Here is a 16,858-nt window from a genome sequence, read left to right as displayed (position 1 = left end):
CATTCCATTGGAGGAGAGCCATGACGAGGAAAGAATGAATGGGTGTCACCTCTGTGCCTACTGAGTGCCTGCCTTTGAAGACTCCCTGCTACAGGGCACAGAGGCAGGAGGATCCTGCTCCATTAGGTCCACAGAAGCATTGCCATTCTTGCGTCAGCCTGCAGAGTCCAGGGCAGAAAAACGGATGGTGCTGCGTACCGGCAACATGGAGGTCAGCCAGTCAAGAGTAGCACACGGCGACACTGTCGAAGAGGATCTTCGAGCTGGCGAAGGAGATGACTGTTTGCCTTTGTTTGACTTCTTAGAGCCTTTCCAGTTGGCAGAGGAAGACTCTGATGTTGGTTGGTTTGAGGGACATAGGAAGTGTTCATGGGACTATTCCTTCTGTCCTTTCCAGCCTGCAGTTGTGGAGATGGTGACTTCGCCCCGTGAGACGAAAGTTTGGTGGCAGGCTGCACAGGTGAAGGAGGAGATGGGGACACTACCGATATGCTGGGCGATTTCACAACTGCAGTACTAAATTTGAGGTTGCTTGTCTGCATGATTATGTCCTTCGTGGAGCGAGATGTAGCAAGAACAGTATTGTAGGTGCCAGATAGTAGAACATGGGGTTTCCGACTAGCCAGAAACCTGCAAGCGACCGGGTAAGGCTCTTTTTCCTTTATATAGATCTCCTGGACAGCCTGCTCATCGAGATACACGGGACAATTGCGGGAATAGGCAGCATGGTTGCCATTGCAGTTGATGCAGCAGGGAGTAAGGCAGACAATCGCCCTCTTGAGCATCCCTACCACAGGTTACACATTTGGTTTGGTATCGACAGAACTCTCGAGTGTGGTTGTAACAATGACACTGGTAGCAGCGCATCAGGTTCGGAATATATGATCTGATTGTGATAACTTCATAACCTGTTTTGATCTTTGACGGAGGAACCACTCTATCGAAAGAGAGAAATAGAGTGTGTGTGTGTGGCCACTAAGAAGGCATCTACTCTTTTCATCACCCAATGGACTGCAATGACACCCTGACCAGAGAGGTACATTTGGATTTCTGCCTTGGTCAGACCACCAAGCAGCCTAGTGTAAATAACACCACGGGAAGAATTCAGCATCCGATGGGCCTAAACATGAACAGGACAGCCATGGAGGGGTGAAGCTGCAAGCAGTTGTTGTACTTGAGAATCAGAAGTAGTCTCCAAAAGCAAAGTGTCATTGCGTAAACGAGAGCTGGATTTCAAATGGCCAGTAACGGCATCAAGATCTTTGTGAATAATAAACAGATTTACCGTATCAAAAGACTGACTCTTCAGTATGTGAAATCACAAGGAACTGTGGTGCAGCTGGGAGGGTCTTTGAATTGTTAGCCTCATTCCATTTACGTTTCATAGCTGTTGACTGAGAAGATGATCGGCTCATTGTGAGAAAATCCCCATGATTGCCAGAGTCTCTGACAGTGCGCTCCTTCCAACTGGGGACCCCCTTCAGAAGGGGGCAGACCCACCTTAGGTGATTGTTCACACCTCAGGTCACACCTCCCGAACACCTGAGAGAGGGACGAATTGGCAATTTGGGAAGGTGAGCAGCTCAGGCAATCACCCCTCCTTGGCCTGACCTGTACAAGGGGAGTATGTGGGAATCCTACCTGTCGTTCCGGAGCTGGGAATTACGCGGCACTCAGTTACCTGTTGGGTGTCGGACATGGGACATGTAGACCAGCCTTCAGGACCACACATGGAGGAAGAAGAAAAACCTCAAACACCAAAGCAGAGGAAGGATAGGAGAAGGTGAACAAAGAAACATAAAAAGGATGAGAAACAGTAGGGAGTATTCTGACACCGACTACAAAAAATGCTGAATACATTGCCAGGTCGTCAATTGGTCTTGTTTGCACCATGGTAAAGACAGCAAATGTCAGTCACATATTTAACTAATTCCAATTATTTACAGCTGTGGTTACCAAACTTACGAAGCTTCTGAGCAACCATAGCCATTTTTAAATCCTGCTATGAGCTATCAAAAGAAACTAGGATAGAAGCAAGAAATTAAAAAAAAATATTACATTTGTTTAATGATCATAAACTTACATTTCCAGTAAATACATAATTATAATTTTATTTATTTTTGAGTCTATCGAATAATAAATCTAAAGCTTCTTAACAATGCAGTTTTTATTGAGCCATAGTTTCTTATTCTGTATGATAATTTTTGAAATTCTGAATGACGCCTCAGGTGCTGCTTTATTCTTGTCCAAGGGACTTAAAAAGTGATTGTTGAGCATTAAGTTTGGACGATAGATGACTTACCTTTTCTTTCCCTAAAGCATAATCCAGTGGAAAATCCTTTTTGATTCCCTAAGTGAACAGTTTTGAAATAGCACTTGCTTGGTGTTTCCTTTCTTCTCAACTAATATACTTGCATAGCACAGTAAACACATATTTGCCCTTTCCCTGGGTAAAGAAATAATCATTGTTCCATTCTAAACGGAAGTGATAAGTTTTTTTTTCTTTTGCTAAAATACGTCATTATTAGAACAAACCTAGCTTGATATTAATGCTTAAATTGAACTATCTACATCAGGTAATATCTGACATACACACAAGAAACATAACGTGCACAGTGTCACGTGTATACAATCAACTATTAGGCTGACAATGTAGTATTCTTGACTGACAAAACGCAGTTGCGTGGAGGAACAAGCAGTTACCATGAACACATTCTGAGCTCAATTGAGCAATCCAGCATTACTGTGATCTACCGACCATGTGAGCTACTAGTAGCTCGTAATCGATGGTTTGCGAGTCACTGATTTTCAGTATAGCTTTTTAATTTTTGCATAATAATTAAAAACACTTGTTTTTGGATTAACAAGTCACCTTTGCTGTAAAATCTTTATCATGCTATGACTAAAAACTGTCTTCACTTTGGTCTTGAGTACAGTCAACAGAATCCAATTCACAATATGTAACAAGAAAACCTGTTCCTGGATACAGTATTTCAATACTTTCCACCATTTGGGAGCACATCTGGTGCCTAGTGAACATAGTGAGCCATTGGCACATTCTTTTAAGTGTGATGTCATAATACGTTTCACGGATGGGGTCTAGAGGGTTTCTGTTTGTGTGTTTCAGTTGCAGATGTTGGTTGTATGTTCTGATTGCAATGTTGCTTGAGACTGGTGGATTAGATTGTGTCATTTAGTACACTTACATAGATCATAACTTAAACCCTCCAAGTTAATAGGCCATGGGTGATGTATAAAATTTTCTTGTAACATTTCCTCTCCAACTGTGGTAGACGTCTTCAGATGTAAAGTGGCGTACTCCAACCAGAACTCGAGGGAGTGCCAAATATATGGCCAGTATAGAGGGCACCACAGTCCATCACGTGATGTCAGCTACAAGAGTATCTCTGGTAGTGCCAACATACTCGACTGAAAAGTAATCTATCATCTTTCTTACACTGCAATGCTAACATCCAAATTTTATCTAATTTAACACCTTCCCCTTTTCTATTAAAGTGATTATGGTGTTAATAAATCTCAATAGCTTCTCTATACAAAGAGACATGATAAAGCGATGTTTTTGATGCGACACTTATCTCAGTGAATTTTATTTCATTATTACCCTCTTGGTAAATATGTTCCGCTACAGTCAATTTATCTGTATGTCCCAGGCAGCAATTCCTCATGTTCAACCAGACGAGTGTTAAAACATTTTGCGGTATCTTGACAAGCCAGACCATAACTACAAGTTATTTTATATACATCCAGTGTGACCAAAGGATATCATATCATTTGCAAATCTTAAATGTTCTTTTATCTTCCTGGTGAGTCTGAAGGTAGTTTCAACACCATACTTGCTCAACACACTCCCAATGCGATGTGTAATCATGCTGATGAACAGAACGAAAACTTCCCTATTGGGCGGATGCTGTTCCTTGTCAATCCTGATTCTCTCCCAAGGACGAAGTGCTCAATCTATCTCCTAGTTCGAATAACCATTCTTCTTGAATGTCAGCCCTACACTATCAACCGCATCTTAAGTATAAGTCAGGTCACAAATTTTGTGCGCCCTGTCTACCAAGGTTTTATTAACACCTCTTTCTTGTCTGGGGTGGTGGTTGGAACCTTTGTGCAGGCAACGGTCAGTATGTGTGGCTTTTCTATATACCCTATGGCCGAATGTCCTGTCCTCTCCCTTGATAACAGACACATCCAGAAATTCAGTTTACCATCATTCTCCATCTCCATAGTAAATCGCATTTTTTTGTTGATGCAGTTGAATTGTATCAGGAAGGCATCCAATTCCTCTGCGCCGTATGTCCATACTACGAATGTGTCATTAACGTAGTGGTACCACCTGGCTGGTCTTTTGCTGGCAGTCTGCAATGACCATTGCTCAAAGTTCTCCATAAAAACTTGGTCACAGCCGGACTAAGAGGACTGCTCATATCCACCCTGTAGATCTGTTCATAAAAATCATTATTGGACTGAAAATAGGACATCATGGGGCAGTGTCAGAATAACTGCACAATATTCACTATGTGACAGAGCTTTGTCCACTCTAATCACGCTAAGGAATGACAACGTCAAAGCTAAAAAGGATATCACTTTGACCCACACACATTTCTCTTAATTTGTCAATGAAATTATTTGAATTTCTAATGACTGACTGTTCCACCAACATAAGGTTGCAGCAGTGAGACAAGTTGTCTAGCTATTCATGGATGGAACGCCCTATAGTACCCATAATAGGTTTCGAAGGAAACTGTTTTGTGCTTCTTGGGTAACCCATAGAGCCTAGACAGCTACAGTTTCGTTTTACAGAGTAGCATTGTATCATCAAAGGAGAGAAGACACTCTCACCATCAATTAGTGATTTTTAACATCATCCTAGTCAGATCCTTCTGAAGTGTTTTGTAATGGTGGAATCCAAAATATTGATCTTTTCATGATAGTCCTCACTCATCAGGACCGTGGCACTGCCTTTATCTGCAAAAAGAATGATAAGGTTCTTATCTGTACTGATATGCCTCAGCACCTTTCTTTGTGCCCGAGACAAATTACCATTAGGTGGTTTGTATGTACGTAAAATTCTAGCTGTTTCCATCCTAATTATAACAACCGACTGCTGTGGAAGATGACAGACCCCTGCCTCAATCTTTGCTATAATAGCCTCCCTGGGTACTTTTAAAGGCATCAAAGTGAAATTGTCTCCTTTGGCTAGAACAGAAATTTCAACTTCAGTCAAATCTTTATCAGACATGTTAATTACAGTTTGAGAATTATACTCAAATGAAGATACCGACAAGTTGTTCTGTAGACTAACGAACTACTATTTGTTTATTAACTGATATCTCTGCATTAATTTCCACAGTCCTGAACATTAGACCGTCAACCTTATTCCAGACAAAACACTGCTGAGTATTACTAATAAATAAGTGGAGCTGTAATAGCTTACTGCAACATCTGGTGATTCCTCTCTCGTAGCATTGCCAATTCCATACAGTTGTAAGAACACTGAGTCTATGCCGAGCAAAACACCCTCTTCACCTTCAGAAATTTCTGAACAGTTGCAGTGTCCCTGCAGCATAACAGGAAGGTGAGCATACTGAGTTGTCGGGCTTTCTTTTTGAGCATTTCCTCAAATCATCAAATCGACGCTGAGATATCCTCCCTGTAGAGGCGTTTGATCATACAATGTGAGCTTTCATGGCTGGTACTTATATCACTCTAAATTTTCAGGCTAATAGGCTGTGGTTGATGTATAAAACTTGCTCCTATTATTTCCTCTTTGACTGTGGGACCCATCTTCAGAGTTAAAGTGGCAAACTGCACCCAGGATTCAAGGGAGCACCAAATATAAATGAGCAGTGTAGAGGGCACCACAGTCCACATGTGATGTTGGCTATGAGATTATCTCTGCTACTACCAACATTCTCAGCTGAAAATAATAGATCATCATTCTTATGTTGCAATGTTTACATCCAAATTTTATCTAATTTAACACCTTCCTCTTTTCTGTTGAAATTATTACAGTTTTGTACATCAACCATGGCCTATTAGGCCAAAAGTTTTAAGTGATGTCATTTCCAGCCATGAAAGCTTATACTATATGATCAGGTCTATACAATTGTCAAAGATAGTCAACCTTTATGGGAACAATATTTGGGATTTTGTTGTATGCTAGATTTTTTACACAGAGTGCAGTCACAGATTGCACCAGAGCATTGCACAAAGTCTGTGTCATATTGGAAGGTGATAGCTTGAAAGAGATGGGGAAGCCAACAAACGTCACAACAACTGTTTTCATATACATGTAATTTACAGCATAATTTTGTTACTGCCTATCTGCTTGATATTGCATTTAATTAATCCTGTAAACTGGAATCTAAGCTTCTCAAGTTTGGGGTTACTAGGACTGCCCAACACCGTGCAGTTCTAAATAAGTAATTCAATAGATTTTCAAATTGGGTCAGACTACTATTTTTGTAGCTATATCAACTAACTGACAGAAGTACAATACACAGGCATGCTATAAACTTATAAAAAGTCCTACCTTAGAAAATGACTCCCAGTTTCTTTTTATTATTTCATCTTCACTCGGGTCAAAGTACCCACGTTTTATTTCGACTCCCAGACTCTCGAAACGCTCATCCTCACTTTCGTTGGGTGGTCTGTCGAACCTATGCTCAATGCAGTGTGTGTCTGGGATGTCAAAGGTCAACAGAATCTCCAGATGTTTCAGCCTCTGCAAAATGCAACCACAATGTACAACAAACCAGATGACACACAATTTATAAACTTCTGAAATACCTTGCCCAAGAGCATGACAATATAATTTGGTTGTACACAAAGAAACAATTTGTTTCAGGCATTAAAAATTAAATAATAAAGACATACGATTGCACAGAGTATTTGTAAATATAATTGGTTTGAGGAATATTTGACAAGTAGAACACAGTACGTTATACAGGATGGTGAACGTCCTCAGGAATGAAAGTCACGTAGGTGGTGGTGGTGGTTAGTGCTTAATGTCCCGTCGACAACGAGGTCACTAGAGACGGAGCGCAAGCTTGGGTTAGGGAAGGATTGGGAAGGAAATCGACCGTGCCCTTTCAAAGGAACCATCCCGGCATTTGCCTGAAACGATTTAGGGAAATCACGGAAAACCTAAATCAGGATGGCCGGAGACGGGATTGAACTGTCGTCCTCCCGAATGCGAGTCCAGTGTGCTAACCACTGCGCCACCTCGCTCGGTGAAAGTCACGTAGGGCAAACTCCGAGTGCTAAGACTGAGATCACACCAAGGAGATACAATATGCTACACAATACATGACACGACCTGTGTTACAACAAGCAACAAGGCAGTGTGAACCATGTTTCTGGCTCAGTTGCAAATCATTAGCACTTCTGAACAGGACATTACTGTAACTTATTATTTAAAGAACAAACAACTGAATAAAAAAAAGGAAGGACTGGATGCACCCATACAGTGCTATTAATATCAAACATAGTTCAGCTGAGGTGTTTTGTTACCTCGCAACACAACCACGAACTCCAAGAATTCTACAGAATGAGTCTAGCTCCCACTTTCTGGAACCACTATTATCAGCTGTTCTGAAAAAACAGAACACAAATTTTCAACTTACTATTTCTCCTGCTGAGAAGAGAAGTTGGAGAACGCATGAGAATGACATTAAAAATGCCATCATCAAAAGTTCATTTTTAGTAAGGCCACCAAGTGTGGTAATTTGTTCAGTGAAGTACATATACAAATAATGGTTCAAGTTAAAAAGCTACAACCATTCAATCTTAATGCAGAATGTGATTAAGTTTCAGATGTCTTCGCGAGAAATGTTGCCTCACTAAGATCAGTTGCCGTCGCTGACAGTGGCTGTGAATTCTGTGCAGGGGTAGACAATGTATGTTAAATGGAAGTAGACCATGATGAAGGGGAAAATTCCAACATCTACACCTCACTTTTGTCCAGCTGCTCATTCAAAAGTAACAGGAATTTTGCCTTTAGAGCTCTTCCACACCTGTCACTAAGTTTCTTGAAGTTCAAGAGCATGGACTGAGAAAACATCCAGGTGTCCTTTCATCTAATTATGTTTTTTTAATTTCCAGCCAGCTGGCAAATGCTTTCTCAGCACCACCCTTGCTGGCTTCGTCATCTGTTTTGGGGGAGGTGGTTGTACAACAACATCACATTCAACCACATTACTTGTCTCTTCTGATGTTTGACAACTTTCCACTTCCTGAGGGCCCGTGGCAAACAGTGTTGTAATAAAACTGCCATAGCATCTTCATTTTACGTAAGTGGCAGTACATGCCCAGAAGAGCAAGACCCCTTTACGTATGGGTAAAGAAATGAAGAAACGAGACTTGGGGGAGGGGGGGGGGGGGGGGGGGGGGCAGGTGGTCCAGCATAACCTTCAATTGCAGCTGCTCCACTTCTGTGTTGAATGAAATAAGTTCCTGAGAGCAAAGTTGTAGGTTTGCTATCTGCATAAGAAACTGCCACAATGAAAATAATGAGTTAAAAATGATGGTACAGATTTCACAGCAGTTTTAAATCAACTTCTCTTATTTCTGTTGCTATCTCCCTCCACACCAAGCTGGCCATCATCTGCCTTCAAGTACAAAGTAATTGCGTAATTCCACTAACAAGGGCTTGTTTCAACAAGCTGGACAAAAAAGATCTTCAAACAGTCCTCTTGTGTGAATGACATTTGACTACACATCCCCACAGGAAGAAACGCACAGGTCAAGACGTGTTTCCCGCTTGAAAGCACATATGCGAGTGAATACTTCGGCTTGTATTGGCAGCACATGAAAAAGAGAAACACAAGGTAGCTCTGCATGGCACTACACGGGGTTTTCCTTTTTTTTTTTTTTTACTGAATAGTTTCCTCACACTTTAATGAAGATTACACTGTGAAGAACACCCTCTAAACCAAAGACAGAGGTTTTTAATTTTTTATGCAAAAAGTAAAGGTTTTAGTGAGAAACTAATTACAGAAATGGATGTAGCTTTTCTTCATCTAGACAAAACATCTTTTCTTAGGTGCATTGGATGACCTGAGATTTCCCTTCCAGTGTACTGAATGATACAACTTGCTTGGCCCGACCAGCATAGCCTGTTTCACCGGGCGATGCGATGGACACTTATCAGTGCTTTATCACTGTTGTCCCAGTATGAGTCCATTAAGTCCCTTCCAGTATATTTTTATGCATTCCACCAAAGCGGGTTTGCTTCTGTGTCACATTGTGTATCACATCGCCTGTGTGAAGTGCACCTAATACGACCTCTAATGTTTCCACTACACATAAACAAGATTTATCAGAAAGGATCAGCAGCAATTAAGATCATTCACTGGCAATGATGTACACAGGCAAGTATTGTCCTTCAACTGTAAGGAATTGCAGGAAGATTGATAAAATATCCATCTGCCGCACTGAATAGGGACACACTAAATCTGGACAAAAGCAAAATAATACCTTTAACAAAAACGAACAACCTGATAGCATCTGGCTATGAGATTAATGGCGGACAACTTGAGCACGTCATATCATACACGCATTTAAGGGTAATACTAAGAAGGTATATGAAATGGACAGTCACACAAAATCAGCATTAGTGGAGGCAAATGGAAGAGTTAGATATGCCAGAAGGGTTCTGGCAAAACACAGCACAGCCATGAAAGAAAGCATGCACAACACACTAGTACCAGATGGTTATAATTAAAGTCCAACTACTCATAGAGGTCCAGTATGGGTCGTAATTATAAAATGGCACCAAACTTTTCAGGTATGCCAATGTGTTAATCTGGAACCTATTTACACTGGAAAAGAAATTAGTTCCAAATGTGGCCGCCAGATGCAAATCAGGCACTGTACACTGCATGTCATCCATACTGTAATTTGACAAGCAATAATGTGAGTGAATAGTGTGGCCAACAAGAAGAGATTGAGCACTGTTAGTGAATGTTTTATGTGAATGGCAGCAATTACAGTGCTGCATTGAGAGACTATCACTGACTGAAAGGTCTGAGGGTGAGGCTTGATGTAATTACATGATTTAACCCTTTTGCGGGCACATTTTTTGTAGCAACTGAGCTAAGAAAAATTTTTTGCTATCCTATTATAATTATGATCAACTGACTACATTTATTTTTTGATAATTTTATTTTTGTGATTTAGGACCAAAAACAGTGGTGATACATATACCACAGCACCTTTGTGAGCTGTGTTGCCATTAAATGTAAAAAAATAATGAACATCATTTTCCATTTTTATTTTATGTTTTTTCACTTTATTAAAAAAATTGATATTGAAATTTACTTACCACAATGTGAAAACAATTCTAGAAACTATCACACAATAATGGTACGAGCTGATACAGGTCACAATGTATATTGCAGAAGTGAACAGGACAACTGTAGTGATCCCACTACAAACAGAAACTGACTGTTGTAGCAGTTTTCATGCACCTGATATCATCATTTTCATCATCATTGGCTCACAAGTCACCAATGTGGAGTCACCTAAAAAGGACTTTCAATACGGCGACCGAGCTCCCCCGAATGGCACCTCCTGGGCAAAAATGCCATACGATCATTTCATTTCATAGGCCGAGGTGGTAAGACGTATTCTCAAATGCTTTGGGATATCCCTAAGTTTGTGGTAAATATGCTTCCAAGGATCACAAAGGACAGATTAATTCTGTGGTAAGTATACCTCACAAACACCTTCCAGAAACTACTTTGGTGGTAACAGTACATCCCAAGGAGCATTAAAACACCATTGTTTGGTAGGATATCCATTTCCCACAGTCTTGAAGGCTGTATTTCATAACAAACAGAAACTACTGCTGATGCAATGGACTGCCACTAGATGCCAATATCGTACAGAATGCTGTAAAGTAATACATTTAGTGGAAAGTATATCCCTCATGACCTGTGAAAGGATTAAAGAAGATAATGAAATTTGAAAACACGAATGAGCCTGTGTGGCACATGGATGAGGAAGGTGTGTGAAGTTAATGATGTTGCTGTTGCTATAACTGATTGTGAAGCATGTGTCCCAGGTAGTGCTAGTGTTCAAGCAGTGTCAGTAGAATTTTACATCCCATGGTTAACAGTATGGAAAGTTTTGTCATTTATTTTACACTGGTACCCGTACACAATTCAGATGCTGAAGCAACTGAAACCTCACTAACTGCAGCAACATTCTGAATTTGTTCTTCAGATTCTGGCATGGTTCGAAGTTGATGACATGCCCAGGCAATATTCCATGGAGTGACAATGCACATTTGACATTACAGGGTGCAGTGAATACATAGACCTGCCAAATTTGGGAGACTGTTGAACCACGTGTTATGCACAAAGAGCCACTATACTCACCGTATGTGACTCCGTGGTGCAGATTCACGAGCACCTTTGGTCTCGGTCCATTTTTCTTTCACGAAAATATACCCAGAGGCCTGTCAGGTGTTCCGTGACATTTGCACATTATCGAGACCACCTAGTGCAGCATGTGATTCCTGCTAGGGAACAGCATGAAAACCACTGTTTTCATACAACATGCAGCAACAACTCATGTCGTTCACCCTGTGAAAGATCTGCTTAATGCAACCCTCCACAAACATGTTATTTCCAGACTTTTCCAGATGCATAGTCTGCAAGATCACTTGATATGAACCCATGTAACTTTTCTGCTGTCAATCACGCCGTCTTATGGATGCAGCATCTTGTCACTGTCTCCAGTGCTCATATTAAACAAATTGTGTAAGCAGCGGTTAGTAATAAAATCAACATTATTCCTTTCTCACTAGTTTGACCTCTTCTGTCCACATCTTGTTCCTCATCCATTATATAGGGAAACATTTCTATACGTCGTCTTGACTTCATAGTGCCAGATTTGCGCCTGGTGGCCTAAATAGGAACTAATTAACACATTAGAATATCTATCAAGTTTTGCTGCGTACAACAATTACAGCCCTCACTGGATCTCTTTGAGTAGCTGCACATACTTTATAACGACCTAGTACGACCATTTGTTCCTGTGTCAAACTCTCATTGAGTAGGTGTGAGAACTGCCAGCAAAATAATTCAGAGATACGCTGCTAGGATCATAGAAGGTCAACAAAGCTCATACAAAATTGCAATAGAAATGCTCATAAAACCTAAATGGAAATCCTTGGAAGAACAACAGCATAGTTCTGACAAAATCGTGTTGGAAAATTTACAGAATCTGTATTCATTCATCCATCGTGTACCAAATCTATATATATATAAAACAAAGTCGGGTTTGTTACAACACTTATAACTCGAGATCTGCTGGACCAATTTTCATGGTTTTTGATTTGTTGGATTTGTCTCCGCCCCGAATAGCAGAATACATCTTAAAAATAATGAAAAATTGACGAATACTTGAAAAATGCGTTATTTTCCCTAAAAGTTCTTTAGTTTCGGAGCTGTCAAATTCTTTTGTCAAAATCTGTAAGTAATGATTGACATTTATGCATGCGTTCATAAACTATTTAAAATGGATGAATAAACTATTATGTGTATTTTTTTTAAAAAAAGATTGAAAAATATTACGCGTGCGTTCAGAAATGTGTAATGAATACTTAATCATTTCAATAAATGCTCATTTGTTTATTACATGTCAAACATTTGTTGTCCAATCCTGTCAAATAGTGTAACAACTATTTATGTGTGCGTTCAAAAATTTATTTTGTGTAAAATGTCTCGAAAGTTCAGGTAGGTACTGTTATATTTGTTTCTTTTAGACATTAATTTGTGTAAATTATTTATTAAATTAATTAAAGATTTATTCTACAGGTTAACAAAAGTGTAAATGTCTTTTCATAGGTTGTCTATGATTTTTCTTGATAAGCTATTGTCTATGTCTCGATTGTTTTATGTGGTTTTGTGCGAGTGCATATTCAGTATTACTATTAATAAAAATGCCGCGTCCTATCAGATCTAATCTTTCCCAGCGGAGGCGTAATGCAATTAGGCAACGGAATATCGCGAGTCATTTATCTGACGAAGAACGTGAAATTGCCCGAGAAGAGCGCCGCGTTAGGATGGAGCAAAGAAGGGCCTTAATTCGTGCTTCTCAAACACAAGAGCAAAGAGAGGCAGCCCTTGAAACGGCTAGATTAGAAACGAGAAATCGTCGAGCTTATCGTACAGATGAACAGAGGAATAATCTTCGAAGTGCAAGAAGAAATGGTTCAAGTATTGATTTGAATCGAGCAGCGTTTCGATATGATTGCACCATCGACTACAGCTTGCATCGTTTAGTTTGCATTGGTCCAATGGACGTTGTTTGCCAGCATTGTGGCGCATTGAAGTTTGCTGGTGAAACGCCTGGTTTGTGCTGCCTTAGTGGTAAAGTGACATTGCCATTAGTGGTCCCGCCACCAGAGCCATTGCGTTCCCTGCTTTATGGCGAAACACTAGAATCACAACATTTTCTAGCGAACACTCAAAAATACAATATCTGTTTCCAAATGACTTCATTTGGGGCGGAAATTATCGAAGAACACTGATATAATCCGACATTTAAGGTAATTTACGTTAAAAACTTTATTTTCTATGATTGTAAAAAAAATTTGGAATGTAGTTTGTTAGATTTCTGGATTTGTCTCTAAAATAAAAATGGTATGTTATTATTTGGAAAAAAAAAAAAGTGTTTGTAAATCTAACTATAACTATGGCTTTGAATTTACAGATTCAAGGCCAGATTTGCCATCGCATTGGATCATTGCAACCTATTGAAGGTGCACAGCACAAATTCTTGCAAATATACTTCATGGGCAATATGGAAGAACAACTTGACCGGCGTCAAGCTACGAAAAGAGCAATTCTCCAAGATTTGCAGCAAATGCTTCATGAACATCATCCATTGGTCAGGCTGTTCAAGACTGCTTTAGAGCGCTTGCCAAGTGATGACTATAAAGTTGTAATCAGAGCAGATGAAAGACCAGCTGGAACACATGAACGCACATTTAATGCTCCAACAATCGATGAAGTGGCAATCCTGATTGTTGGTGAAAACTTGGAAACACGTGATATTGTGCTTACACGACGCAATACTGGGCAACTACAAAGAATATATGAAACATACCGTTCATATGACTGATGTTTTGGCAAGGAGACGATGGATATCACTTTAATATCAAAGTGATTAATCCATTGAATGGTAAGATCAATATCACTGTTTTCATTTTAACTTGATATACATTTTATTCTGTTTGCTTTTGGTACACAAAAAAAGTTGTCACTCCTAATTTAGTAGAGAGTAGCTGTAAGAGTCGTTAACCTATTAGGGGTTCTAAAATACAATTTTTACTGTATTTGTTTCAGGTGAGGAAACTACCAAGAAGGTTAGTTCGATAAATTGTTACGCATATCGTTTGATGATTCGTGAAAATTCTGACAATTATTTGTTGCGATTTCGTCGACTGCTTCAACAATACTGCGTTGACATGTATGTTAAAATCGAAATGGAGCGCCTGACTTTCATCCGGTTGAATCAAGCTAAATTGCGTTCGGAAGAGTATATTCATTTACGCGATGCAATAAGCACAGAAGGAGATTCAGAAAATGTTGGTCGATTGACTATTTTACCAGCGACATACACAGGTAGCCCGCGTCATATGCATGAATATGCGCAAGATGCAATGACATATGTTCGTCATTATGGTCGGCCAGATCTATTCATTACATTTACATGTAATCCGAAATGGATGGAAATTATTCAATTGCTGCTTCCCGGACAAACATCAAGTGATCTACACGACATCACCGCACGGGTTTTCAAGCAAAAAATTCGGTCACTAATAAATTACATTGTTAAGCAACACGTCTTTGGAATTACTCGATGCTGGATGTATTCAGTCGAATGGCAAAAACGAGGCCTACCGCATGCTCACATTCTAATTTGGTTAGTAGACAGAATTCGGCCAGATCAAATAGATGTCATCATATGTGCGGAGATTCCTGCTCCTGAAACCGATCCAACCCTACATGATGTTGTAATCACGAATATGATTCATGGACCATGTGGCACTATCAACCGCCAATCACCGTGCATGGTCGACGGCAAGTGTTCCAAACGGTATCCACGAAAATTCACGGCAGAGACCATTACAGGCAACGATGGTTATCCATTGTATCAGCGTCGATCGCCCGATGACAATGGTAGAACTATCACAACTAAAGTGAAAGGAAACGATTTCATAGTTGACAACAGTTGGATTGTTCCATATTCGCCACTTCTTTCCAAAACATTCAAGGCACATTGTAATGTTGAGTATTGCAATTCGGTCAAATCTATTAAATACATTTGCAAATATGTCACGAAAGGGAGCGACATGGCGGTTTTTGGTATCCAAACATCCAATATCAACGATGAAATCACGCGCTATCAAGTTGGTAGATATGTGAACTGCAATGAAGCAATTTGGCGTATATTCTCATTCGCTATTCACGAACGTTATCCCACTGTTGTACATTTGGGGGTGCATCTAGAGAACGGTCAGAGAGTATATTTCACAGCGTCGAATGCTGCTCAACGTGCCGAAACACCTCCAGCGACAACACTGACCAGTTTCTTTGCGATTTGTCAAAACGATCCGTTCGCACGAACGTTGCTTTACTCGGAAATGCCACGTTATTACACTTGGAACGCTACATCGAAGAAATTTCAACGTCGAAAGCAAGGCGATGCAGTTCCTGGTCATCCAGATATGCGTTCTGCTGATGCTCTTGGTCGTATTTACACAGTTCATCTGAAGAATGATGAATGTTTCTATTTGCGGTTGTTGCTGGTACATGTTCGAGGGCCAACATCATTTGAATCACTACGAACTGTTAATGGTATAGTGTGCCCCACATTTCGTGCAGCATGTCAAGAGCTGAATTCGCTTGAAAAACGATACTCATTGGGACACGACAATCGCTGAAGCAATTATTTCTGCATCTCCAAGTCAGATACGCACATTATTTGCTATCATCATTTCGACATGCTTCCTATCGAACCCACGTGACCTGTAGTACAAATACAAAGATAACATGTCAGAAGACATTTTATATCGAATTCGTGTCAGCTCAAGAAATCCCGATCTTGAGGCGAATGAGGAGATGCATAACCAGGCTTTGCTCTTGATCGAAGATATGTGTTACCTCATGTGCGGCAGTTTGTTAGTTAGGTTAGGAATGCCAGCACCAGATCGCGGAATGAATGACGCATTTAATAGAGAATTGGAACGTGAACATGAATATGATTCACATGAACTAATCCAATCAGTTCAAACGAATGTACCACTGTTGAATCCTAAGCAGAAGGAAGTCTATGATACACTGATTAATGCAATTGATGATGGAAATGGTGGCTTATTTTTTTTGGATGCCCCCGGTGGAACTGGGAAGACATTCCTCAAGTCATTGATTTTGGCCACTGTACGTGCGAGATCCGAAATTGCGGTAGCAATTGCTTCTTTTGGAATAGCGGCCACATTGTTAGACGGATGCCGTACGGCTCGCTCAGCGTTAAAATTGCCATTAAACCTTCAAACTACTGAACAACCGACATGTAACATTTCGAAACACTCCGCAATGGCCAAAGTTTTAGTAGCATCAAAAATCATCATATGGGACGAATGCACAATGGCGCACAAACGCGCATTGGAAGCACTAGACCGAACATTAAAAGATCTGCGCAATGACTCGAGATGTTTTGGTGGTTCAATGATTTTATTATCTGGCGATTTCCGACAAACACTACCAGTAATTCCAAGATCTACTGCTGCCGACGAAATAAACGCTTGCCTCAAAGCATC

The 16,858-nt window shown here is 40.2% G+C and overlaps 1 protein-coding gene across 2 annotated transcripts in view; it reads right to left on the bottom strand.

The window, feature by feature from the left end:
• The window catches only part of LOC124551339, a 90,282-nt gene that overhangs the window by 51,239 nt on the left and 22,185 nt on the right, over window positions 1–16,858 (bottom strand). For both annotated transcript variants that reach the window (XM_047126365.1, XM_047126366.1), the window contains exon 3: window positions 6,557–6,748. In XM_047126365.1, coding sequence (XP_046982321.1) covers window positions 6,557–6,748 — 192 coding nt within the window. The remainder of the gene's footprint in view (window positions 1–6,556; window positions 6,749–16,858) is intronic.

This window comes from Schistocerca americana, chromosome 9 (assembly GCF_021461395.2).
Source record: "Schistocerca americana isolate TAMUIC-IGC-003095 chromosome 9, iqSchAmer2.1, whole genome shotgun sequence".
NCBI lineage: Eukaryota > Metazoa > Arthropoda > Insecta > Orthoptera > Acrididae > Schistocerca > Schistocerca americana.
The sequence above is the reverse complement of the archived record's forward strand: the minus strand, read 5'-3'. Positions and strand labels throughout refer to the sequence as shown.